The 27,676-nt window shown below is 41.5% G+C and overlaps 1 protein-coding gene across 2 annotated transcripts; it reads left to right on the top strand.

The window, feature by feature from the left end:
* The first annotated feature begins 607 nt into the window (after nucleotides 1-607).
* Nucleotides 608-27,676, top strand: TADA2A (transcriptional adaptor 2A). Of its 2 annotated transcripts, none has more exons than XM_075032991.1 (16): nucleotides 608-675; nucleotides 2,406-2,590; nucleotides 3,413-3,519; nucleotides 4,619-4,678; nucleotides 5,341-5,432; nucleotides 6,899-7,056; nucleotides 8,494-8,582; nucleotides 9,362-9,434; nucleotides 15,831-15,894; nucleotides 17,863-17,906; nucleotides 18,445-18,555; nucleotides 19,949-20,020; nucleotides 20,645-20,777; nucleotides 21,485-21,528; nucleotides 24,150-24,223; nucleotides 26,095-27,676. In XM_075032991.1, exons 2-16 carry the CDS (start codon nucleotides 2,566-2,568, stop codon nucleotides 26,278-26,280), a joined length of 1,332 nt encoding a protein of 443 aa, XP_074889092.1. In that variant the 5' UTR covers nucleotides 608-675; nucleotides 2,406-2,565; the 3' UTR covers nucleotides 26,281-27,676. The 2 variants fall into 2 exon arrangements, with proteins under 2 accessions (XP_074889092.1, XP_074889091.1); XM_075032990.1 differs by lacking the exon at nucleotides 608-675 and adding an exon at nucleotides 2,037-2,059.

The raw sequence follows: 27,676 nt of genomic DNA on the forward strand, positions 1-27,676 counted from the left end.
CGAGGCTACCGCAGAGGCGACGAGCGATACCATGAGGTGTACGTTGCCACCATGCCAGGCTGACTGAGCAGACCATCTAATACGAAAACAAATGACTATTTTAAACAAAGCAACTGAGCTTTAGGGTTTTATGCAATGCAAGACTCATTAAGCCCTATTCAAATCCCTCTGACTGGATGTTCTCAACACGCCCAAGCCCACACATGTGCCTAGTTCACAAGGACACCCGCAGCCACCAGACGACCTCGCAGGCAGGGTAGTGCCTGCAGGCAGGCAGGGAAGGGACCGGAGAGCCCTTTCTCCAGTGAAAGTCAGCCAGGCTTTGCCTTCATTACCTCAGAAACTCAAAGGATGAACCCGAAAAAGATGACCTCATTGGCAGGAACCAGCTGAAACCTGGTGTATTAACTGCTACGGGAAGGAGTATGAATTCCTCCCTGTCCCAGGGAGAGCCGAGGCCTCTTCATTACACCCCGCACCGTGCAGCCGCGAAAGCGAGGGATAAAACAGACGGGGACCCCCACAGACAGCCCCCCCGCCTCAGCCGGGACCTGCGGCCGTTTGCCGCCGAGAAGGGCGGGGCCGGGCCGGGCCCGGCGCACGCGCACGCGCGGGGGCGCGGCCGCGGAAGGCCCGTGGCTGCGCGCGGGGGCCCTGCCCGCCGCCCGGCTTGAGGTGAGGAGGGACGGCGGGAGAGGCGCGGAGCGCCGGCTCCGTTTGAGCCGTGAGGGCCGAGGGAAGTCGAGGACCGTACCAGAACGGGGAGGAGCCGATCCGGGGCGGGGTGAAGCGGGAAGGGCGGCGTCCGGGCAGCCGGTGGCGGGGCGGGGGGGGGAGGGAGGGAGCGGGCTGCCGGGAGCGCGCGCTCCCCACACCCGCCTGAGGGGCCGCGCTAGCGCCTGCCGGGGGGCGGGGCCGCGGAGGGGGCGGGGCGGAGGGCGCCGCCTGGCGGTGGTGGGGAGAAGGGTCCGCCAGGGCTGGACAGGGCCTGGGGTAGGGGAGAGTGGGATATGGGGTTTGGGAGAGTGGGATATGGGAGAGTGGGATATGGGGTTTGGGAGAGTGGGATATAGGGGAGTAGGGTTACGGGATTTGGGGGAGTGGGATATAGGGGAGTAGGGTTACGGGATTTGGGGGAGTGGGATATGGGGGAGTGGGATATGGGGTTTGGGAGAGTGGGATATGGGAGAGTGGGATATGGGGTTTGGGAGAGTGGGATATAGGGGAGTAGGGTTACGGGACTTGGGGGAGTGGGATATGGGGGAGTGGGATATGGGGGAGTGGGATCTGAGATTTGGGAGAGTGGGGTTTAGGAGAGTGGGATTTGGGAGAGTGGGATAGGGATGAGTGGGATGTGGGATTTGGGAGAGTGGGATAGGGAGGAGTGGGATATGGGATTTGGGAGAGTGGGGTTTGGGGGAGTGGGAGAGTAGGATGGGGGAGTGGGATATGAAGGAGTGGGATATGGGGATTGGGGATATGGGGAGTGGGGTTTGGGGAAGTGGGATATGGGGGATTGGAGTTATGGGGATTGGGGATATGGGGGAGTGGGATGTGGGGGAGTGGAGTTTGGAGGAGTGCACGGGGCTGTTGCAGGAACGTCCTTTGGTGCTGGCAGTGCACCAGCCGGTCAGTGGTGCACAGGTTCAGGCAGCCCTGTAGACAGGGCTAGAGCGGTTTGCAATTCAGAGAGTGAAGTGAGTGTCCAGAGGTGGCTGTGCGGTGTCACTTAGGGCCACGGGGTAAAAAACCCAGCCTGGAAGTTGCACTTGGTTGTCTGAGGATCCAAGCAGAGGTGCAGGGATGTGTAGCCTGGGTTGAAGCAGCTGCCATCTGCGAGGGGAGGGCTGCACAGCTTCAGTGGTGTCCCTGCACACAGGACCATGTCTCCTCGTGTGCTGCTCATGTGCCGAAAGAGAAACATGATTTTCAATAAGCAAGAATCCTGAGCCGTTCCCAGCAAAAATACCATGTGAAAGTGAGACATGTTAGAGGTCCCGCAATGGAAAGCAACTCAATTCCCTGATGGTGGACAGCGGTGTAGAACCTCACTGTACAGGTGCTGGGGAATCAGGCCTGTTCAGGGGAGCTGCCACACAGTCAACACTGACATAAGGGTGGTAGATTTTTGCACTGCTGTGTCCATGCCACCTCTAACCTGTTCATTCTCTTCCCGGTGCTTCTTGGAGGTGCAAAACACTTTCTTGCACTGCTCAGCACATACATTTGCACTGAAAGCCTCGGTTCAGGATTGGCTTATATCCCCATCACTTCTCATCTCTTCTTACGCTGTATGCCATCTCTCTGCATTTGATTTCTTCTCATACGCAGAAAACAGACTCTCAGCCATGTCAAATGGTCTCTGTTACAAAGACTGCTGACAGCCCTTTTGCTTTTGTGTTCAGGACACTCTGGGAGGATCTTATCTGCGAGGGCTGTGTGAGAGACATCTGCAGGGAGAGAATACCGGTTTTGGACGTACTGGTTGGGGCAAGGCTTACACTACGGGCTTTTAGGCAAGACAAATTTTACTCAGAGGAGCAAGAACACTGCCAAGGGAAAGGAATGGAGCGCCTGGCCTCCTTCAGTAGTAAGTACCGTAAGATGACATTTGGAAAGTGTTTGCCATTGTTTAAAGACATTAGCAGCCATCTGGGGGAGAGAGATGGAAAACTAGCAATGTTTGGTCCACAGGGTCACTTCTTTGATCAAATTCTCAAGAGCATGAGTACATGAAGGATGCAGTGGGAATTCAGGTCTTTTTTTCTATCTACTTTTTATAGTTGGGCTAGTTCAAATCCATTTTCTTGGAAAAAATGCAGCATGTAACTTGACAGTCTATTTATTTTGACTACTTTGCAATGAACAAAATAAGAAAAACTTGCAGAGCAGTGTTTCATTCCTCGTTCAGCAATCTGAGCAGAGTCTGAGGTTTGGACGGGTTACAGAACAATCTTGTTGATGCCTTTGAAACCACAGCAGTATGCTTTATGAGTCTGCCTTGAGGTAGATGGATGGGAGACTGCAGCTGTCTGTGCAGCATTCTCCACAAATAAGGCCTTGGGTCTGGTCTTCGATGCAGAAGATGAGGGTGGGCACTGGATCAAATCAACCAGCTAGCGCAGCTTGCTGAGTTGTACCAGGAGGCTGCTACAGAGATTTTCCTTTGACTCTGTTGCACAAGTTTAGGTTTAGCCCTCAGTGTATTGGTTCTATTGGAGATGCAGTGCCAACATCTCTCTCACAACTCTAGCTGAACAAGGAACTTTTCACAGCTATTTGGAGAAGCTGCAGTAGGAAAGAGGATTTATACAGTTGAGTTCACTTAAAATTACTTGGCACAAGTGAATTTAGGTGGTTGCAAAACCAGTGCCTTGTTTGTGTTGCATGAGATTTGCTTTTGGCTTCACAGATGACCCTTTTGATAAGCCTCCATGCCGAGGTTGCTCTTCGTACCTCACAGAACCCTACGTTAAGTGTGCTGAGTGCGGGCCTCCTCCCTTCCTTCTGTGTTTGCAGGTGAGTGCAAGGATAAAAGCGAAAGCATTAATTTCTTTGAGAAAGTCATCAAAGGCCTGTCCGGTGCCAAGCTGTTCCATAAACACATTAATAACTGGTGTCTGTAAACTTGTATCAACACACTTATTTGCTTAGGGACAGGGAAATGACAAAGAAAATGTTGGAGGCTGAAGAACTGAGGCAGGAGCAGCTGAAGGAGATCTTTGTGAAGGCAGCCAAAGCTACCTAAAGACATGCAGTCAGCCTGACTGTGTAACGGAGCATGCTGCTGCATGTCTAGAGAGGTATCATTTCTGCCATTTCTTATGGCATGGAGAAGAAAAGCCATCGAGAAACACCCTTTCCCTGTCACCACATGTTGGATTTTTCCTCCCAAATGGAAAAGAAAATTTGGGGAAAGTTTGCAATATTGACAGTAATTGTTTGTGACCGGATACAGTTCTTTAAAAACTATGTGTGTGATCTGATAACCACAGAAAGTAGTGCTAGTTTTAATTATTAAATAAATAAGTTTGCATTATTTATGATTAAAAAATGGCAATAACCTCTAAAACTGAAAAAGGAGCTTAGCCTTGTGCTCAGATATGTACAAAATGCACAAACACATATTTTGTATATTTTTGTTCATTTACCTGTACTGAAAACCCCATAAATTTAACTGTTGAAAATGGCTGCAAACCATGCTGGTGCTTTTTAAACACGATGTAAGGGAACCTGTGTTTTCAATACTTAGGAAATGCTTTGTGCTCTCTTCCTGGAATGATCCACTTTAAAACATGCCACAAAACTTCTTTCACTGGCCTAACTTTGCCATAAATACTTAAAAAAGTATGTCTCTGTTGATTCACAGGAGTTATGTCTTGGTGCAAAAGACAAGTAAGATACAAAGACAGATTTAACACAATTTTAACAAAGATTTTTCTATCATTTTATGGTTTTCGTAAAATGAAATCAGAAAAATCAAATATCTTTTTCAGCATATCAGGTGGTCAGTTTTGGATACTGAGTGGTTAGAGAATACAAGGAAAAAAGGGACCAGTTAAACTGTTTTCAGGGCAGAAGTAAGAGACTAACATAATGCTAATCTTTTGTTCTACAGTGTTTCACACGAGGATTTGAATACAAGAAACATCAAAGTGATCATACTTACGAGATAATGGTAAATATTCCTTTTAGATAACACCTACTCAGTGCTGAGCTTTCATAACTTCCCAGGAGTTAGACCCTTGCTTACTAATGCTACACTGAAAAGTTAAGTGATACAATTCTTTGATTCAGAGGCTTAGAACTATTAAAAAAAGAAGAAGTCTCCTTGAGAGCAAAGAAAAATATCCACCTGGATATTGGAATGGAATAGGGTGTGTATTCCACATAATGGAATAGTGGAGACATTTAAAGCTACATTTTTTTTATTGTGCCTAGATAGCACAGTGCATCCTACTAGACTTCCAATTCTTTAACCAAATTAATCAACTTCTGTTTCTGTATTCTTTTTCTTCCCCAAAATAAATCATTTTAAAAGTCTTCAGTAACTTTTATTGTGTTTCATAGTATAATATTGTTGAATTACAGCTGGTAGATAAAACATGTAACAGTATATTCAGAAGATCTGTAGCAACAAACTAGTTTTTACTGTAGTTGATGACCCAATGGCCTAAATAATTCAACGATTATTTGATCAGGTTTCATGGAACATAGTAAAAATTTAAAACTACCAGTATTATATACTATTGTGCCGTGTAGTTTAGAACTTCTTTGCTCTTCATGTGGTGGATTATAACAGAGGATCACAGCAGTTTGATTTGCTTTTTTCTTTTCTAGACTTCTGATTTCCCTGTTTTGGATCCTAACTGGACAGCTCAAGAGGAAATGGCTCTCCTAGAAGCTGTAATGGACTGTGGATTTGGAAACTGGTGAGAATTTAGTAGATCAGCCAGCTTCAGTGAATGATGGGTGGTTTTTCTTTTCATTTCACTGGATCTTAGTGTTGAATACATCAGTGCACACTGAATGTTCAGTGACTTACTCTGGGTGAGACACTAATTTAGCAGCTGAAGTGGAAGACTGGGGTAGCAGATTCTGTTTTCAAATCTGCTGTTAGATATATGAGGAAATTGTTGAAGGCTTCTTGCGGGATGCAGGGCACCTCCAGTGAAGTACAAAGTTCCCTCAGTTTGCATTAAAGTCACTAGTTTTGAAGGAGCTCAACTATTGCACAAGGTTTTCTGTGCCTCAATTTACTCCTATGTAAAAAACAACTACAGAATTTGTTATCTTGTGTGGTTTCGGTTTGCTTACAGTTGGCTGGCTAGGTATTGTTATTTTTGGAGTTTTCCTGCTTCTCTGTCATATTTAGGATAGAGCAGTGGAAATATTTAATATTTTTATGTTATGTTCTGTTAAGTTAATTTCTGTAGTTGCTACAGGATTTTTATGCATTTGTAAATAAAGGAGATGTGTAGTCATGAGTTACCTCTCCTCTCCTTCATGAAAAAATAGCTGTATTAAAAGTATAGAACTCCAGACTTCACTGAAACAGAACTGTGAGTTCTTACGTGTACATTGCTGTCATAATTAAGACTGAAAACTGTTTGCAGTTATGTTCTGCAAGTATGCTGTCTAGTACACTTTGCCCTACTTAGCAATACAAGTAATCTTAACTTTTTCCTTAAACACTTGGCTTTTTTCAGCCTTTGCCAAATAAAGGAAAAACTGATTTTTCTTCCTGGAATCCCTTGCATCCAGTTTTTAGTTTAACAGAAATTAAAATGATTGCTGCTGGTGGATTTTTTTGTTTGTTTTAAAGTCCTCAACTTACACAGCCATTTTATTAAGACAAAACACTTCATGTTCCTAGTCAACCACTTTTCCAAGAAAGTTTGGCAAAGATTTCTAGAATGTGTTTTGTACAACCATTTTGGTGTTTCAAAAAAAACTGTTTAACATCACTACACGAAAGGGGAAACCACTGTCCAGTTAAAATTGCAAGAGAAACCTGAGAAGCAGAATGCAATTCCGGACTTAGAATTTACCATTACCTGGAGTTAATAAAATGTATAAAAAGCTCTCAAATAACAATACTAAATTTCAAGCATATAAAAGATTCGGTACACTCCATCAGCCAGGGAATTTCTCATGTGAAGACAGTGAATTGCATTACTCATGACCACCAAAAAAGTGCTCCCTAGCACTGTGTCAAAGGTGTAAGTATTGGCTCAGTGTTAGTACACAAAATGTGAATTCAGACATCATCACAGATCAGTTCTCTGCACACAATGCAATCAATCTCTTGTCCAAAATTATCTTTTCCCACCAGAGAAAGAAAAACACCCTTAACATTTCTGTGTTCTTATTAAACCTCCCCCTCTCCCCACTTTAGGCAGGATGTAGCCAACCAGATGTGTACAAAATCCAAGGAGGAGTGTGAGAAACATTATATGAAACACTTTATCAACAATCCCTTGTTTGCATCTACATTACTGAACCTGAAGCAGGCGGAGGAGGCGCAGCACAACGAAACAGCCATCCCTTTCCACCGTGAGTATCCCCTGCCTGCTAGCATGTACAAGGAGCTTCCCCGCAAGGTCTCTGCTCTTCCAAAACTGGAATGAGCAGCCTGTGGAGAAAAACTGCATGTGTGGTGCATGCCTGCTTTCATTCCCAAAAGGAGAGCTTGTTCTGATGGCTAACTTGAATAATGTTAGTAGTAGGGTTTTCTTCACACTGTATTAAATCATTGGTGTATCAAATAAACCAGACTGCCAGTTCAGTGGGAAAAAGGAGGGAACAGAGTGGTCTGAAACAAACATTGGGTTCTCAAAACCAGAAGTTCCTGCGCAGCCAGTGGAAATGGTCACTCACAGACATCACCACAGCAAAAGGCTGGATGTGCATATTTATTTAAAGGACAAGCTACCTCAAAGCTAATTCACATGTGGCACAGTATAACAGCGTGTCCTTCATGGCAAATACCAGTTTGAGTTCTCACCCTGATGCTGGGGCGGTTACGTGTCTTGTCCAGACCCTGCGTAGCAATGTTAACTGAGAAGGGATTTCTACCTTTAAAACATTTCACCTGATTATCCGCTGTGTACTGGGCCTAACTGCTGATGTGACTTGTCATAAAATCATTCCCTTTAAACTATGCTGATTTCACACCTCTCTCTTTAAAACTACCTTTTAAAAAGTGTATGTTAAATTTCAGCAATTTAACAAATTTTCAGTTTTCCTTAAATTTAATATCTTTAGAATTCCCCCAGTCTAGCAGCTGTTCCATTACAAAGCTCCCCAGAATGGCTAGGTAAAAAGATTTCTTGATATCTGGAGGTTTAAATTTCACGATAAAGTGGTTAGAGCTAAAGCAGTAGGAACTGGACAATTTTGGTTCTGTCCCTGGCTGTCATTGATTTTTTTATGTGACCTGGGCCAAGACAAATTCTCTGTGCCTCAGCTTGCTTTATCTGTAGCATGGGACTTATAACGCTTAGCTCCTTCACAAGTGTGTTGTGAGCCTTGGTCCATTATTGTCTGTAAAACACTGAGCTCCTCAGTTGGGAAGCACTGTAAAAATTCAGAGTTGTATAGCTTTAATTGCAGCTCTCTGTAAATGGCACCCAGAAGATGGCAGATTTAACACCCCTGTTGCTATTAACTAAAAGAACCTGCACGCTGAGTCGGAGTGATCTGCAGAGGTTTACCGGGGGGATGCTGAGCTCTGAAATGTAGAGTTTACATTTTATAACCTATTTATTACCTACTTTTGAGAATACTATGAAGATCTCGAATTACTGCATTTTTCTGTGGATGAACTCAGTCTTTTCAGAATATAACGCTGAATAAAAGCCCAATCAGGGTGTTTTTCTTCAACTAATTATTCCCACTTTTCCTGCAAAAGAAACACCTATTTACAGATTGTTTTCTGTTAAAAAAAGGCCCCAAGCCCTACACAGCAACTAAAAACCTTTATTTTTTCAGCTGCCGATGATCCCCCACGGCCTACTTTTGATTCCTTGCTCTCCAGGGATATGGCTGGGTACATGCCAGCGAGAGCTGACTTCGTGGAGGTAAGACTCTCTCTTCTCCCATTATTTTAAATCTACCGAACGCAAGGTCAGCAAACGCACGCTTGTTTGCCCCTGCCTATAGGTCTTTATAGAAAAAACATGAGACGAGAGGACAGGACGGGGTGATTAAACCAGGGATTTAATTAGAGAGGAGGCGCTGCAGGCCCACGAAGCTGCTAGCAGGCGATCTGTGAGTCAGTGGCTGTGTCTGGACGGCAGTACGGCATGCTGCTACCACCAGATGTCCAGCCATGAATGGCTCTTACGTAAGCGGACTGGATGTTGTGAATTAGATGCTCAGCAAAAGGGGTCAGCTTCAGCACGCTTCTGTTTCATTTGCCTCGGAGAAGCACATAGGAGCCTGATCCAAAGATCACTTGAAAGACCTGCATTGTTTTCAGTGTTTTTAGCCGTGGGCCCGGGGCCCCAATTCCTGTGGCAAAACAAGCTCCTGTACATGAAGTAATGAATTCAGCCGTATAGGGGCTTGTTGTTTTTGTACATTTGAGTGGAATTTCCACCACAGCGTGGGAGTCATGGAGATTACCTGATTGATTCTCATTATCCTATCACAGCATCCTGTTCCAGTTCCAGCCATGGGGGTGCATATTATACATCCCTAGTTAAAACTCGCCTGTGATGTATGTTGCTCAAGGATGGAACCTTGTACAACTGCATATGAGTAAATATCTCTGTTTTCCATACTTCTACGTGTACTGAAACTTGATACCAATTTTTTAGTGCCAGTTAGTGACAATTTATTAATCACCTCTGAACAGGAGTTTGACAACTATGCTGAATGGGATTTGAGAGATATTGATTTTGTAGAAGATGATTCAGACATTTTGCATGGTAAGTCCCATATTTTTGTACATTGTCTGAAAACAATGTTTCAGAGTGCCTACAGAGCATTTCATTGGGTCTCTTTTTCTCTACACACTTTTTTAAAAGTGAACATACATTTTTAATAATCTCACTTCTGTGTGCTGGGATTTAAACACTGGCATTTCTATAGGCCTCACTTTCAAATCTCTTCCAAAAGCTCTTAATCAGCTGACGTACAAATGGTACTTATATATAGAATAATGCACTTCACTCATTGCTGAAATGTAGCCAGTTGTAAAGCAGAACATGACTGAAATCGAATAGTCTCCACCAGTAGCAGGCATCTCTTTAGGAAAGACACAAATGATGTTTTATCCAGTATAAACTGTAGAGAAAGTTCAGCTAAGTAGAGAAAGTTCAGCTAAGTAGAGAAGGTTCAGCTAAGTAGAAGCAAATTATCTGAGGTAGCAATTTGTCTGGAAGCAGCTAGCAGTACATCGGTGTCTGAATAAACAGATCTACAGGCCTATTAAAAAACAGAAACATCAACACCTTGATATTACTTCCCCTCCCCTGCTGAAAGGTATTCTTTCCATCTACATAACGTCTGAGAGCATCATAGCAAGGCACAACTTTTGTTCTGATTCAGACAGAGGAACACTTTCTTCTCTGTTGCTAATACCCCTTTCCCCCACTATATCTAGTTTCTTAGAAGATCTGTCACTTATTCTAACCTCTGTTAGTTCAGGAAATCTGATATCAGGATAGGTATTAATGCAGGCAGCAAGGAGTTACATAGCTTAAGACTATGTGCAACTCATTGAAACTGTTCTACTCTTGAAGTTGTGTGGGTTTTCATGCATTAAAACATGCACACTGAGTTATGGTAGCATTAGCTGTGTGTGACAACTTTTTTGTTGCAAAGAGGACAGTTGTTGTATGAGTCCAATTGCTGCTACTGAGTTTCTGCGAACGTAGCTGCCTTAATGATACCAAATAACAGGAGTTATTAAAATTATATTTTAATCCACAGAGAGGATCATACTTTTCCCCACATTTGTAAGTACATAGAGCGTTTAAAAGTACTGTGTTTATGCTTCAGAATTCTCCCATGTATGTCAGGCAGATCTAAGCTAAAGCCTTAGCATTCCTTGTTGACAGACAAATCCTGTTATGTACAGACAGTCTCTCCCAACTTAAAAAATCAGTTTGAAATTTAGTAGTGTACACAGAGCTTTAAGGAATGCAAACTCCCTCAGCTCAAAAAAGGTTATGAGAATCGTATGTCAGTCTCTCTCCCCTTTTAATGTTTATTGAAAAGGGGACTGGCTTGCGGACATGCCACATATTCATCATGCCATCTCTCCACTGTTTCTTTTTATTGCTATTAAAAGATACATTTTCTTGCTTCTCTGTCCTATTCTGAGTCCTGGTAAACTGAAAAAGCAAAATAATCTCCTAGCTCTGTTCATTAATTGATAGCTTAATATTCATTCAAGCTGGTTTACCAGCACTGTCTTCCATACCCCTCACACCTGTCTTCCACTGCACAGTTCAGCCATTTAAGGTATCTCCTACCAGCCTCCTGTTTAAGTTATCAATGTGAATGCAAAAATCAGCTTTCCTCATCTCTTTAGAGTATCATAAAGCTATGCAGGGCCAGACCCCGCGGTCTGTCTAGCTCAGTGTCCTGTTAGTACCCCATAGGAGATGCACAGGAGAAGAAGGTAAGAAAAGGCAAGTATAGGCAGACACTTTTCCTGGCATATCTTCCACATTTCCTGCAGTGGTAAGTTTAGATACTTCTTGTGCCATAAGTTGTGTTCAGACCATTTTGACCAAAGGACCTGTCCTCCATGAACTTAGCTAACTACTGTTAGAACTATATATATTTGTACTTTTGCCCCCCATAACATCCTGTAGCAGTGAGTTCCACAATTGAGTTAGGAGTTCTACAATTTAATTACGTGTTGTGTGAAAAAATACTTCCTTCTGTCTGTCATATCTTTTGCTTGATAATTTCATTGGATGTTCTCTAGTCCATTCTTCAGTTGTCTTCACTATTTAGTATAGGATGTCAGGCATTTGCCCTGTGAAAACTGTTTGGCAGAGGTTATGGAGCGTGACCAACTACATTTTCGATCTCTTAAGCTCAAGAACTCTGGCATCTTCCTTCCCACAGCTGTCCTAGATCTGCCCACGGGAGAGAGACTGCCTCTAAAAAATGAAGTCCCAGGGTCTAGCCAGCTGTTTTTCTTTTACATGAGGCATCTTGGGGAGAGAAAGAATTATTTTCTAAAGAACTTTGGAATTAGATCTTTCCCTTCTCCAAGTTAATACAAAAAAGGGAATGAGCCACATCCTCCCTTTCCTGCAGTTTTAAAGATCTCAGAAGCTGATTTTGCTTGATTGCTTGAGAATATTTTGCAACCTAATTGTAGGATTTCATACTGTAGAAAATGGCTCAACATTTGGATCTGAAGGCAGGGACGGGCATTTGGATGATTTAAGAAACCCTTGTGCTTTCTAGTTAACAGGCAGAGGAGGTTGTGAGGCAGCCCCAGAGGCCCAGGTTCTCATAATCTCTCCCAAGAGTCCCTGTCCCACTACTTCAGGCAGCGGCTCTAACGTGCCTCTCTACCCCAGCCTTGCCCACTGGCAAACTTCTTACACTAGATCTTACAGAAATGTCCTTGAAAAGCAGCCCTGTGGCTGTCTTCCACACCTGCTCAAGACATATTTTTGCTGGCCAAACAGCAAACTTTTTTTTTTTTTTTAAAAGGTAAAGATGCAAAACAGGGTTTTAACACACTTTATAGCCCAGAGAAACACAAATGGGGTCTTGCAGCATAGATTAAGTATCAGGTTTGTGAAAAAATCCTCAGTTTGTTTTCCTGCCATACATTAAACCTCACTGGGTTCAAGATTAATTTTTGAAAATTACTTTTATATTCCATTTTCTGAAAGTTACTCAAGCTACACCCTGAGAACACACCGACCAGAATAATTTCTATGGTCTCTCTTCCTTTCGTTTCACAAGTCACAGATCAGTGCTGCAGTGTCTAGGTTTCACATAACACAGGAATATTTGATGCTTTCATTGGAACAGAATTCCCCCTTCTTCCCTTTCCTCCACATTGCTTTGCTTTTCTTAAAAATTTGTAGAAATCATTTTATTAAAAGTTCTAGATCTAAGCCGCTTGACCTCTGCTTCCTGATATCATTGCATTTTCCCTGTTAAATTTTCCTGTGTCACTCTAAACAAGTTCTCGGTATTCCCACAAGAAAGAAGAGTGCAATTTAATACACAGTGGAAAGACTCCCAGGCAGCCTTTTATGAGGAACACAGAAACCTGTACCTGCTGACTCACCAGCTCCTCCCACCACGCAGGAGGTCACAGACCTTGTTCAGTCATTTCTTGATATTAGTGAGATGGTAGAAATTGTATGAAATCTCTCATATTTCAATTAACTTCTTGAACTGTTCATTTTTGTTCAGTACTTGCAATATAATAAGTGCATGCAAATATATATTGCAGTTAAACAAAAACATAATGGACAGATCAAAAGGAACAACTAGTTACAAATCTAATTCAGGCTGGAGTGCTTGAATATTTCATGAATTACGAGTTTTCATCAGACCGAATTATAACCTTAGTCATTTATCTTTTTTCCTGGCTTTTTCTCCTCTTTCCTCCTCATGTAAATGATTTTTACTTCTAACACTGGAAAGTAATTGCTGAAACCACAAGTTTAGAAGTGAGTGAAAATAGACTGCAACTCTGGCTGTACAGTAGTGAAATTTAATTTTATAAGATACAAGGCAGTCAATGTCCTTCTAAATATTACATGATGTTTATTCTTTTGTGGAAATTCCTGACATGCTCTGAAGGCAGATACTCTGTTTGCCTAGGGTCTTGCTTTCCTCTAGGGAGGATGAATTTGGATTGTAGCCATTAAATTTGTACCAACCAAGGCACACGCTGGATACACAGCCTGTTTACTTTGATTAGTTTGCATTCTTCCCATTATTTGGGCCTTGCATGCCAAACAGGTTAGCTAGCATGAAACAAAGGTCTCACTCATTAGTGTTCAAAAAAGTTTTTGCAGACCAAATGAGGCTGAAGGGGAATGAAAAGCAAAGAAACTGTTTTGGACACAGTCTTGAGAAACCAAAATATTTTGATTTTTTGGAATGAAGAAAGGAGCCTTGAATTTCTGCCTATCACTGGATCCTTCAAAGCTAACTCTGACCATCTCAAAGAACCTTATCATTTCCCAAAATGGACACTCTGAACACGGTCAGCTTGGATTATCTCAAGTTACCAGTACAAACAACTGCTTCCCTAGTATAATCCATGGGGAAAAGCACAGGCAAATCATTTTCATTCGTACAGCATCTCTTTTCTCATTTCAATGCAGCATGTAACCGTATAGTAGTCTGAGTTATTCATGCATTCCAGATTTTGTAATCGGCTGTTCCTGTGTGAATATGTCTATTAAAAACAAAAGCCCCTCCAAAAGTGCATGTGGCAGCAAATACTAATTTTTCTGTAAGCAGAAGCTCCTTTTTTTTCCTTCATTTGTTCTCATGAACGTTCCTTCCCCTCCCCAGTTGATCATAATTTCTTTCAGAATATTGTGCACTCAGGTGAAAGCATCAAAATGCAATGGTTATAGGTGCATAATTACTTGTGATATTTATAGAGGTTCCCCAATGCAATTTCTGCATGTACTTATTAAGTTCTGCCCACACAAACCCCAGAAAATAACATGTTAGCTTAGCTTGCAGAGAGTTTAAAAATACAAAAATTTTTTCCATAACTTGGCACCAATTCCAACACTTGCTAATCTATTTCATTCATGTTTAACTTGCTGCATTTCCCAATTTCTTGTCCCCACATTTAAGCAAGAAGGAGAATTTGCTACCTGTGCTTGTTCTTAAATTAGGAAACTTAAATACATCTTCATGAAAGTACATGACAATTCTTGAACACTCTGGTTTTGCAAGAGATTTGCAAAAAGAAGCAAGACTATTGTAGCCCCCCTCCTATCTTCATATGTAATCTTTTGCTCCTAGATCAAATCAGTTGTGTATAAATTGAAGATTTTTTTTGCTAATACAGGATCAGCAAGTGTAACTCAAAACTGTGGGCTCCTAAGCTAATACACACAGCCTTTGGGCTTTAGCTGTCCCTGTTCATAAGAAATTTTATTACCCAGAGGACTGCACAGATGAATTGCCTAGAGGCTAGGGGCTTCCTGGTGTTTACATATAAATACATATTTTAAAATAGACACATAACCACACTTCTTTTTTAATTGCCTTATTAATTATTTATTGGAGAGTGCAATCAATAAACTGCCAGTATCAGTTTTGCTCTTTTCTTGTAACTACAGAGAAAGGAGTGGATTCTGGATTCTGTCACACTTGGGCCACCCCTGTTTACACAGCACCGTGGGCTGAAAGGGGACGTGCTTTTGCTTAGTTTCAAAGAACTGCATGTTGTCTCTACAGACTGTAAACCCACTGTCAAGTCTTAAGCCTCTTCCTTCCGAGAGCATATTGAAATGATTAACGTAAAGGAAAAAGAGCCAACCAAGAAATCAGCCAACTCTACGCTTATTTAATGACCTAGAATTTTTGCATTAGTTAACCAAATGAGGGAAGGGAAGGTGATAGGAGTCTCCTTATCTTTTCTTCCAAGGATTTACCAAAAAAGTTTATTAACCTAATGGTTACAGGAAAAAGAAGCTAAAGGATCTCCAAGTGGATCAGCCAGACTGCACATAGATTTGATTTTGAAAAGGATATGATTTCTAATGAGCATGGCTTTTTCCTGTGCTTCTTCACTGTTGTGAACTATTCTCTTTGTTCTTCTGGCAGACAGATAAGTTTAGAAGTTAACAAGCTAAAATTTTGTAGATGTTTTTAAGAAGTGTAGCAAAGGCTACTCTGAATCTTCACAGTTCAGAACTGTGTCTATTTTTTTGGAGTTCCTCATTCTGTGCAAAGAAGCCTTTGTCCAAAGATGATACCTCAGATCCTTAAATCTGATAAATTTGCTTTTCAGGAGGAGGAATACTTAACAATTGCATGTATGAAGGAACAAATAAGTGCTAATAGTAAAACAGTCCAAGAAGGAAGAGGAAAAGTGTTGTCAGGATCTACACAGGTTCATATTTACAGGCAGTAGTGTATCTGGAAGGAGTAAGCAAAAGAAAGCTTCTACAGGTAGCATGTATAATCTGCAGAAGGTTAGCCTCTAGTGAGTTTATGGCCCTGTAAAATTACCGCAGGATTTTTAAAACAGCAAAGTAGAGTGACCATTTCAGCCTACCATGAACATAAAGGCTTGAAAATTAGCCTAGTACAGTGATTACTTATGTATTCTGTAATCTTTTTTTTAAATTATTTTGCAGCTCTGAAGATTGCAGTTGTAGATATCTATCATTCCAGGTTAAAGGAAAGACAGAGAAGAAAAAAGTGAGTTTTCAAGCAATAACTGTTTTTCTGTGCTTCTTTACCATGTTTTGGTCCCCAGTGTTGTCCTAATACGAAAACATAATTGATTTCCTATAGCATCCTTCCAGACAATTCCTATGCATGGAGACCTTCTGCTATGACATTTGCATGACAGGCTTCATCTTGAATGTGTGGTTCTCCTTCTGTGCACAGCCTAAGATCAGGCACATGGCTTTAGCAGTGGAACCAGCCCAGAAAACACAGATTACCAGACCCTGATACTTATTTGCACACATGGTTGGACCTCTACACACCATAACTCTCCTTTAAACTCTCAAAACAAGTCATTAATTGTGAAAAGCCTGTTTTCCAGTCCTTTTTAGTGCATGAAAGTTATGTACACAGTGCTCTTCATATTACTATCCCAAATCCAGTTACACATTGGTAACTAAGCTTCTAGCACACCTTATGAGATCACGTAGCCATTTTGCAGAAGGAGAAACAGAAATACTATCTGGGAAATTAGTCACAGGTCCAGGGCTAGTAACCAGAAAAAGAGGCAAATCTCTGTTCTTTTTGTTCCCTCTGTAATGCTGATGGGCTACACATAATTAATTTTCTACTTGGGGAGGAGGGGGGAAGCTGCCAGTCTGTGACTAATTGCTAGACCCCCACTTTCTCCATAGAAATGTTTGCATCATTATTTTTAATTCTTAGTGGTCCATAAGTTAGTTTTCCACAAGGTGTAATGAAGATAACTATATTGCTGACGTGAGTTTGAATAATTTATTCAGTTCATTTGACAGCTTTCTAGAATGACTCAATCTATTCATTAAATTCAATTTTATTATAACTTTCAAATACTTTGTTCAATATTTAAAATTATATCTTGCTGTATTACTCCCTCCTGGAAGAACTGGTAATTTGGAGTAAGACTCCTCCATTCCTTCTCCTCATAATACAGCATAGTTCTGCTGAATGACAGGTGAGAGTTGATACGTGTTGACCTGGTTCTTTATAATTCATAAATAAAAAATATTTATGTGGTATGATTTCCATTACGATAAATCATGTCATACTAAAAGAAAGTGCCATAAGGCTCGGTTACATAAATCAGTGTCAGTTTCTGAAAAGTTTCTACAGCAAGATGGCACAAAAATCTGGAAAATGACATAAAAATGCTGATGTCATTCTCAGAAAGACTTCTCTACGTGGGACAGGAATATTCTTTTGTGCATACTAAAGAAAATGTAATGTATTTTATAGAGCAAATTCCAACCTGACCTTGACAAGCCCAACTTTGTAGTATCTCTTATCATTTGCAAAAGTTGGGTGTTTATCAAATCGCCACATAGCAATGACCACATGACATTTGCTGAAACCTGTGACAAATGTATTTGTCATGCACCTGTAAATATCTTCCCTGCCTTTTTACTCTGCTCATTTCCCTGATCCTGTCAGGAGCATTTCAAACTTACGAGTTACCTAAATCATTTTCCTCTTTTTAAAATCTAAGCTGTCATGGAAAAATTCCTTCATCCTGCTCCCAGTGGTGAAATTTACAGTCCATCTCTCACCCTTGCTCTAGTAGAAGGACATTTGTCTCTCTCTGAAGCTGGAAATCATGCTTCTTGAGACATTCCTTTACCTCCAATTTTGGAAGGACAAGTTGTAAGACACTGTAGATGCGAAATCTGTGGCTAAAGAAGCAATTTCAAACTCTTAAAGTGATTGTAGCTCTCTTTGTGCTTAGTGCTGTCAGAGTTGGACTAATGCACACTGCTATCCAAAATTTACTCTGATTAAAGCCTCACTGCATCACTATATCATGTTTCTCAGCCAGCAAGCTCAAGGTTATGGAAATTTCTTACATGTTTAGTTTTAGACCCCTCTGATGGTCTAAATCAAAGTTTCTTCTGAAGCCTTTTATTTATGAGGTAATACACAAGTTAATGCCTTCTATTAATACCACTTTGCTCTCAATTACAGAATTATAAGAGATCATGGCCTAATCAACCTCAGAAAATTTCAGAGTGAGTATCAGGTGTAACTGCTTAACTTTAGAGTGGCCTCTGCTTGGGAAGAAATCTTCACATGTTCACTGTTAACAGTGCACCAGTGTGGTTTGTTCGTACTGGACCATATTCAGATGGTCTGAATTCCAGCAGATTTCCTGCCCCGACTGTTTCCAATGGGCTGGCTCTAACTACTCCCAGCTCAGTGTTTTAGTTATTGCCTCGGAATTGCTCTTCAGAAGCATTTCGGGCTCCACTGAGTAGGGAGAGCGGTGAAGGTGAAATCTAGGCCTTTCAAGTGCATCTCACTATTCTAAGGAATGATCAAACAACATTTAAATAACATCCTTTATGCTTTTAGAATTTTAAGGGCTGTATGATTTTGTTGCTTTTTACTCAGCAATTTGTAGTTGTGCCACCAAAATGGCCAAGAAGGTAATACCAAATCTGGATCTTTGGGCATTTCACAGAGGCTGGTAGTCACTTCAGGTTCCACTGAATTTATTTTCTTCTCCCAGTAGGAGTGATAAGGTGTGTCACTTTTTTCCCCCTCTAGTTTTGGAAAGGCGATATCCAAAGGAGGTTCAAGACCTTTATGAAACAATGCGACGATTTGCACGAATTCTTGGACCGGTAGAGCATGATAAGTTCATTGAAAGTCATGCATGTAAGTATTTTGAGGATTTTAGCATATATGTTCTTCAATAGGCATAATGAGGGGTTGCATCACCTACAATCTTTCCTAAATATATACCACTCCTGGAGGGCAGGAAGTTATTTTTTCTCTTCCTCCATCTATCTACCTCAGAAAAACAAATACATTTGTGGTTTGATACATTAAATGAGCAGGAAGTGGTTTTTTTCCACTAAACTGTGTCTGAGTTCTTTGTTTGATTTCTCAGTTGACTGAACATTCTGGTCATGTGCTAGAAGGAGGGTTTTCTTATCAAAAGACCACTTTTCTTTTACTGGGACTCTGTATCACTGAAAGAACAAAATCCCTAAAATTTATGTCTGTATTGAGAGATCAGGAGCTGCCAGCAAATTGTGAATTCTTTGAAAGATACATGTTAAACTATTATATGTGTATATAATTGTATAGTACAGCTGTCATTATGTCCCTTACCTTAAAGGAAGAGGCATTGTTCCATCACCGAATCATCTCGAGTCTTTATGCATAATCATAGCATGCATTTAGTCAAATTCCAATGCAAGTCATTACATCCTGCTTAATTCTGTGACTTAAACTGGGAAAATTGTTGTTCATTAGAAGGAACAAAGCATTTAAACAGTTGCAACTAAATTTTCAGGACACGCTGTGTGACATACCAAAAGCATGATCCTGCAAAATCATGAGTCCCACATGTGGGTGCTAGTCCTAGAACCTAGTTTTGTTGTAGTGACAGCAAAGTCCTCAAGTTAACCTGATAGTCAAGTACATGCATTACACAGATGTCCTGACTAGTATGAGTAAACAAATTTGAGACAAGCAAACTTGCTCACTGTAAAACTAAGCAATGCCTGGAAGCCAGCTGATAAAAGCTATAGGCAGTAAATATCTCTGAGCAAAAGAAACATGGGTATTTAATCTTACTGACTGCAGAAAAAGAGTTGTCTGCAAAGAAAAATTTTGGAAGGTCCAGTTATGAAAATCATAGTTCAAAGACAATATTAGATGCTATAAGGAGCCTGGATGGAGTAGTTTTTCAAACCTGTTGAAATGCCTTCCAGAAATCCTATGTTATTGTTACTTGTCTTGCCCAGGGTATGGCAAAGGAACTGTCAAAGCATGAAGATAAAATAACTTTTCTGAGCACACAAATACTAGAAACCAACTTAAATCTGTGATCAAGGAGTATTAGGGCACAGTGAGTTTGAGATCTGATACAGTCTTGTGCAGAGAGGTAAACCTTGTCTGTGGTTCTGTATACTTCATATCCAAACTGTGTAGACAAATAAGAAGTAGCAATGTACCTAATACACCACAGTTCACTGCCACCCCCACTGACCCACATTTGTTTTTTCGGATTTCCCTTCTGCTTACTCTTGGGGTAAAACAGTGGAATTTGAGCTGCGGAGGGAAATAAAGCGACTACAGGAATACAGAGCAGCAGGAATCACCAATTTCTGTAGTAAGTACCTGATGCATTATTCAGGCCATTCCCATTCATCAAGGTGTGGAAGGATAATTTTACAACATTTAGGATGTGTTGAATAAAAAGACACTTATTTTTGAAATGCATTCGCCTAGCTCTTTAACTGAACAAGGCTTTAACAATAATGCTTCGGTCCAGCTGTGCTTTTTTAAAGCTAGTTTGAGCCATCAGCTTGGAGAACACGCTGTCTAGCAGAGCTCTGCTTTAGTCACCACTTTGCAAAAGATTCAGAAAAAAAAATAAAAATGTCATGGCACAGTGGTCTCCAGTACTTTATCTCTGGACACTTTCACTGGCTATCAACAAGTGTGATATCTGGAGAGAGGCCTAAGACCTCTACATAAATGAAATGGCCTGGTTTATCCTGGAATTGGATCATGGAAGCTGTTTTTGTTTGGTTTTGGCCTGAAATTAATGGGGGGAGGGGTGCAGGGTGGAATCTAATACCTTCTGATGCCAAGTAGTTGTCATGAGGGAGAATAGCAGAGTCTGGTCCAGAGCTAGAGAACAGTTTCTCACTTATTTCCTAAAGTAGAAAAACAACAGTCTGAAAACTTTGACCAAGGCAGTGGATGAGAATTTGGTATCTGTCTGCCATAGGTGCCAGAACATATGATCACCTTAAGAAGACGAGAGATGAGGAACGCCTAAAGCGCACTATGCTTTCTGAAGTCCTGCAATACATCCAGGACAGCAGTGCCTGCCAGCAGTGGCTCAGTCGACAAGCTGATATGTACGGTTACAGTAAGACTGTGCATTTTACCTACCTATGCTTTAGTCAGGTGCAGCAAACACATTTTTTCCATGCGATAACAAATGCATTCCCAATTTATTACAGTAGGATCAGTCTGCAAAATTCAGAAGGGCAAGAAACTGTGGGTAACAGCAATAGTGCTTGTTGAAGTGCAGACAAGGAAGCGACTAGTAAGGGCTCAAAATCTCAGTTTTCTGTATTTTATATTTCAGGAACTTAACTGCTGTAAATAAAGTCATGGAGGGAAATGAGGTCATTATGGATATTAATGAGGGCACAGATGGCACTTGAAATGTTTCAGATTATTTTAGATGTAGCAGCATTATTAATGTGTAGTCACCCTGCACAAGCACTTTAAGGAGCAAGCTGCAATGCAAAGGAAGTGCATCCTGTATGCCACATGGCCTGAGAAGATGATTTGTAATCTCCCCAGTCAGTGTCCACTGAATTTTTTATTGTCCACCTCCCCCCCCCCCTTTTTTTTTTTAAACATGTTTCAGACATGGTCTTCAATCTGGGAGTGCTAAATATTTAGAAATCCTTTTGACTTCAGATCAGGTCCTGGGTTATGCAAGTTGAACTGTATAATTATTAGAAGTTGGGGAAAAAGTAGTTTCAGGGCCAATATGTGCAGTTATTCTTTAAAAAATCCATGAAGGCAATTTGAAAATTCCCTTTCTTTTCAGTGATTCCGGCCTGAGTCCTACGGTACCAGTTCCTTCAAATTCAGGTAACTGTTAGATGATGGTCTGTGATAAAAAGCCAGCCATACATCAGTAATACCGTTCTGACAGCCAGTTGGGGAGTGACTCTTTTGCTGGAGTACTAAAGTGTCAGTCCTCAAGCCTCATGGTTAAGCATCGCTTAAGTCAACATTACCTCAATCTGCAACTCATTCCACGTGCAAATCCTGTAGGATTTTTTTGCTGAATTTCTAGATTTTTCTGACTACAGGTGAAAAACCCATCCTAAAGCTACATTAACAAGGCAGGAAAGGAAAGGAAAGAATTTTAACCTGAGAAGAAAATTTTATCTTTAAAAGATAAAGCTAATCCAGTTTTTTAATGAAGCTGTATAGCACATACCATAGCAATACGAAGCTGACAAAAAGCAGATTTGGGAGGGCAGAACACCAAAAACCAGCTGCCTGAGAAGCAGGTAATGGTTGCAGCATCAAGCACTCCAAAGTGACAGAATGAGATGATACAGGTTGCCTATGCAACTTCAGTTTTCTATGAATATGCTTTTATATTCTTTAATTCTGTAATCACAATTATGGGTTTTTTCCACCAAGAGGACCCCTTACTTCAGTGCCCAGTAAGGACAGATTCAGGGGTCAGTCAAGGCCTTCGTGAACAAGACTTCTATAAAATCACATCTCATTTGTTGAGGTCACAGGGTGGCATGCAATGAATAAGAATAGGATAAAGTTTTACTATAAAGCTCTTAAATGTTGCCAGGAAAAACTAGCTTCTAGCTAGCTCTGCCTCTACATCCAGTTTTTATGTGGATGCTAATAAACCACTTGAACCAGACTTCTCAGAGGTGGACACTGAGTCTGTATGTTCTTCCTCATTTCTGCCAGGAGCCTTGGAAATCTGGGTCAGAATACCAAGCAATTAGTCATTGCACTATGTTTTAAACATATTTGGTGATCGCTAAGATCTGGTATTTTGGAGAGAAAATAGCATTGTGTATTTCAGGCTGGTCATCCAGAGTCCATGAAATGGGGACAGTATCCCCCCAGCTGAAGGGCTAGTATGAAGAATTAAATTGTTTGTCAAGTATTCAGTGGCCCATGAAGGAGAAGGGCCCAAAAGAACATGAATTGTTTTGCCTATGGAACTCAGATAGCATGTGGTGTTTACAACCAGTATCACATGTTGAACAAAACCCAAACAAAATACCATATAGTTGCTAATTAAGCAAACATCCTGCATACTGAATAAGGCAAGGATACTGCGGAAAAACTGCCACGTGTCTATATAATTAAAGGCTGCATCATACTGAATATACAAAAGGGCAAATTAATGTTGCTTAACTTTACTTTAGATTCTGAGATCTTGACTTTGCAGCCTTAATAGGTTTTCTTTAATGTAGTTCGTGTGTGTGTGTGTTATTTCCTAGGTTTATAAAAGAGTAAAACCAAATTCTGCCATGTCTCATCATAGGGCGCCCGTTCCAGGCCATAGAAAGAGGGAGCAGCACTGGGAAATAACTTCCTCTGTGCCTACCAGAGACTCACTACTCCAGCTTCTTTCTAGTTCTTGAGTTTTCTCTCTGATCAGGCTCCCCTCACCCAGCCAGACTCCCATCTGTTTCCTACAGATGCACAGGAGAAAGAGGGAGAGACTCCCCAGTCCCAGAGGCAGGACCCAGGCAGGGCAGGGTCTGGAGCAGCAGCCAGCACAGTCCTGGGGAAAATGGAGCTCCAGATTTCCCAAGATCTCATCACTTTGCCAAATTTGGGAAGTCTGTCCCAGGATAAAGAGACCTACCTCTAACAGTGCTACATATGCAACCCACAGCACAGGGGCAGTAGACTTTCTAAAAATGTAAATAAATAACCCTAGCTTTGTTCTGAGCTCTGGAAGTGAAAAAAAAAAATACTATTTAGAAAAAAAAAAACCAAACCAAAACCAAAACCAACAAACCTGCAAGTAGACGGCCCTGGTGAAAGTTTAAGCTGCACCAGTTAAAGTTCAGCAGTTACAATCGCGAAAGTGAGAACTATCAAACTACTTTGTTATAGGTATTTTTCAGTACTGTTTATCATAACAGACAAAAATAAATCCACAAACTGCATTTGCTGTACAGTATCTGCATCATATTTAAAGAAAACTCTGCTTCATGAATTTGTCAGTAATGCCAGAGAAATTCGCTGTTAATCACACCAATAAGTAATCTCAGCATCCTTGCAAGGTACTGGTTTCGCACCTGCTGGGAGTTAGTCCAGCACGCTGTGCACACCCAGGGCACACCCTCCACGCAGCACTGACTTCCCTGACCCCGGCTGGAAGAGTCACTTTATAGTCAGGAGGTACAGCCCAGCTTAACCACGCTCAGTGCCAATTTGACAGAAAGCTGTTGTCTTTCAGTTCCTCCTAAGAGCCAGGGTTAACAGCGTAAGAGTCCTCATGCAAGTACTCACCGTGCTTAACTATGTCAGTTGCAAAATCATACCCTTTATCAAATCGGTGCAGTTTTTATGTTAAGCCCTAAATAACCCTGTCTATAAACACTTGGACCATACTGGGTTAACATCACGGGGATTTAATTGCCTCTGCGATAACACACCTAAGGAACAAACTGCTCGGGGTTCTTCAGTGTTTTCCTTTCTTGTCTCTGCAGGTAGACGGAGTGCCCCACCACTGAACCTCACAGGTCTCCCAGGGACAGAGAAACTTAATGAGAAGGAGAAGGAGGTGAGGAAAGGAATGGAAAGATAATCTTTGTCAAACTTTATCTTCACAGCGCAGGGGTGCTCCCACCATCTGTTTTCAGCTGCTGTGAATATCACCTCAGTTATATGCCCTGACTACTCTTTCCTGCTCACAAAAATCATTCAGATTTTCCAGTGGCTTCTTAATTTCAGTTACTGTACTATAGGTACAGCATAGCTGCAGCAGATTAGCTTATTTAGCAAAGAAAGGCAGAACGTGCTAAGGTGCTATTATGTGCTATTATAACATCCAGAGTATGACATCCTCTCTTCCTCCATTGTGCGACTGGCGTAAGCAGAAGGGTTATTTTTTTCTTAATGAACATTGTTTTTAAAACTGGTGGAGGATTTTGTCAAGGGCTTCACTGGACAGATCACTGAACCTGAATAGCAGAGCTCTTTCTATATTCTAGATATCTCACAGCCCAACCTCAACCAGTTATGGTTGTTTTTTCACTGTAACGCTAATGTGAACCATGAAAGTGGTAACAGTGTATTGTTCTTTTCATGTTTTTTCCATATTTCTGCTTTACAGTGCATAGACCAAGCTTTTTGTATGCACATGTAGCAGGGAATGGCTTTCTCTAAGCCACGGGTTGTCAGCTGGGCCTGGTGTTGAGGTTTGCAGTTCCATATAGAGTGCTCTTGCACAGTCACCTAAAGCAATCAGAGGCACAGGAAAGATCAACAGAGCAGACAGAAGTGGGAATGCAACCCATCCGGCAACCCCCAGGAGAGGTAAACAATGCAGCAAGGGGCCTGCTGTGTATGTATGGCTCAGTTTCTTCTGCAGCCCAGTGTAGGCCTGTCCTCTAATTCAGTGAAAGGCAACACTGGAAAGATATTGAAATAAAAGATGATTATTTTTTTTTTACTAGAAGTCATAATATGTCCTTAGTTTGCCCACAAGGCAGATCTCGGAGTAAGTATGTGAAACGCAGATGTATTTCAGACTTTTCCCTCTGTGTGGAAGCTGTTTCCCCTTCGCTGGAGATGGCAGCATTGAAAATCAGATCACAGATTCACCATGGAACATGGCATTTCTGGCTCCATTCGGCATATAAATAATCGTGACTGGAGCATTAGTGTATATGGGGAATCTGATTTCCTCGTCAGCTGAGACATAAAGTCTGAGATCCTCTGAATTCTGCAATTTCCTATCCATGAGCAACAATCATTAAGCATTTCCTTATTAAAAGGAGGAGACACTATCTCCATTGGGAACAATACAGCGCACCATCTAGAAGGCGGCTGGTATTTGGAAGCTAAATAGCAGCATTGCAACCTAAGAGCAGGGCACAGGGGCTTCTGAAAGCGATTCCTTTTACCAAACTTCCAAATATGTAATGCCCTCCCTGCACCGTTTCCATCCGAGGCTTCCGGAGGGGGCAGGCGTTGTGCGCATAGCTGCTTTTGTAGAAAGGTATTAAAGACTTAGTCTGCAGGGGATTAATAGACAGATGCCCTCCCTGGCTCTCGTCCAGCATGCTGAATTGCTGGTTGCAAGTCTCTTTGGCATGTGTACTTCCCTTGGTTTGTAAAGAACAACGCCCACACAGGACACACTCATAGTTACGCTCCTGTGAGCCGAGAGCTTGCTTTCATCCTCCTAGTTTATTTTTCAGTCAGGAATGTTTTTGAATGCAGCAGCCAGCAAGCTCCTCCCCTCCCTACCTGTGGATCGAAACAGCTCATAATGCAATTACTGTATGCTTCCCCCATACAAAAAAAAAACCAAACCACATTTAAAATGTTTTCAGAAAAATATTCAGTGTTACCCCCCCCAACGGGGATCACAGAATGAAAGAGCATGACAAGCGTTAGTGTTTATTAACTTCACCTTTTGTCTTCCAGCTCTGTCAGATGGTGAGGTTGGTCCCTGGAGCCTATTTAGAATATAAAGCTGCGTTAGTGAATGAGTGTAACAAACAAGGAGGCCTGAGACTAGCGCAGGCTAGAGCACTCATCAAGATCGATGTGAACAAAACCAGGAAAATCTATGACTTCCTTATCAGAGAAGGGTACATCACGAAGGCCTGAGGACAGACATCAGCGCTTTGGCTGGGGCAGACAGATGTGGAGAAGCTTTGAAGTCACTTTGACAGCGCTGAAAGATTTTAACAGTGTTGAATGAAGGACATTTCCTTTTGCTTAAAATCTTTTGGGGCTTTTTTTTTCTGTAAAAACAAGTAGGGAGCTTTGTTAAATTGTATGAGTACTGACATTTCTTTGTCTGGTTTCCTTTTGACTCTGCTGTTTAACACTGCTGTTGTCAGAATTATGCTGCCACGTAGCGCTGGAAAGAATCATATGCCGTATAAGCTAATCTTAAATGTGAATGGGCATTCATTTCTAACACCTCCTCAAACTAAAAAGAGAATCACGGTACTTTTATGCTGACAGTGACACAGAATAAGGACAGAAGAGCAGCACGTAATGAGAGTCACACTTTGACTTTGTGTGAGTACAGGGGTATAGAAATGCAGTCCCCTCCCTTCTTGTACTCCTTCCTGTAACAGTGGCAGCTTTCAAAGGAGATAGCACATGCCTGGGGGTATAAAAATAGAGCTTGCAGTGGTCCAGTCTTTTTAACTTAATTGTGATAAAGGATAGGAAAGGACATTGCAGGGAAGCTCCTCAACAGTTGTTACTTTTATGTGATATTAGCACATATCACAGCATGAGAGCACTGTACAAACCAATAAGCTTCATCTGCTCGCTACTTGATTTGTGATTGTCAAGTTATATATAATCCCTCAGTTTAAGTCTTCATTGCTCCAGCTCGTTGGAAAGGCTGGATATTAGAACCAGAGCAGCCTTTCGGAACGTAAATAAAAACACGCTCAGTGCCCCGACGCTCTCCCACAAAAGATAACAAGCAAAGAGCACGACAGACCGCCCAGAGCACACACTTCAGCCCTTCCTGCCCTCCTGTTCATGGGGCCTTATTCTCTCAGCTTACCGCGTTAGCGGTGACATACCCAGTTGACCAACAAAGCAACGATGAGGTGCAAAAAGTTACTATGCACAAGCTCCCCCCACCCTGTCACATCAGATGATCCATCATACGACTTCAGGACAAAACATTTGTACTTGAAAATATAATTGGGTGAAGAAGATGGTTCTTTTCAGATGCAGCTTGGCATGGTTTACTAGACAGAAAAGTCTTTATCAGCTTCCATTGCTAACGTATAATGCTGAAATAATGTCCCATAACTAACCTAACAGCCAAAGCAGGTGGGATGTTGGGTGCTTTCAAGTTTGGGGTCTCATGTGGAAAAGCTTAACTGAGCTACAACTATGCTTACAGGTATTTAAGGTGTTGAGGTTTTGGATTTTTTTTTCCCCAAGAGTAATTATCCTGTGTACCTGAGGTGCCATTGAACGTGAAGTATTTTGGTTTGTAATAAAATCAAAATTACTTGAAACAGTTTTA

Source organism: Buteo buteo, chromosome 7 (genome assembly GCF_964188355.1).
Source record: "Buteo buteo chromosome 7, bButBut1.hap1.1, whole genome shotgun sequence".
NCBI lineage: Eukaryota > Metazoa > Chordata > Aves > Accipitriformes > Accipitridae > Buteo > Buteo buteo.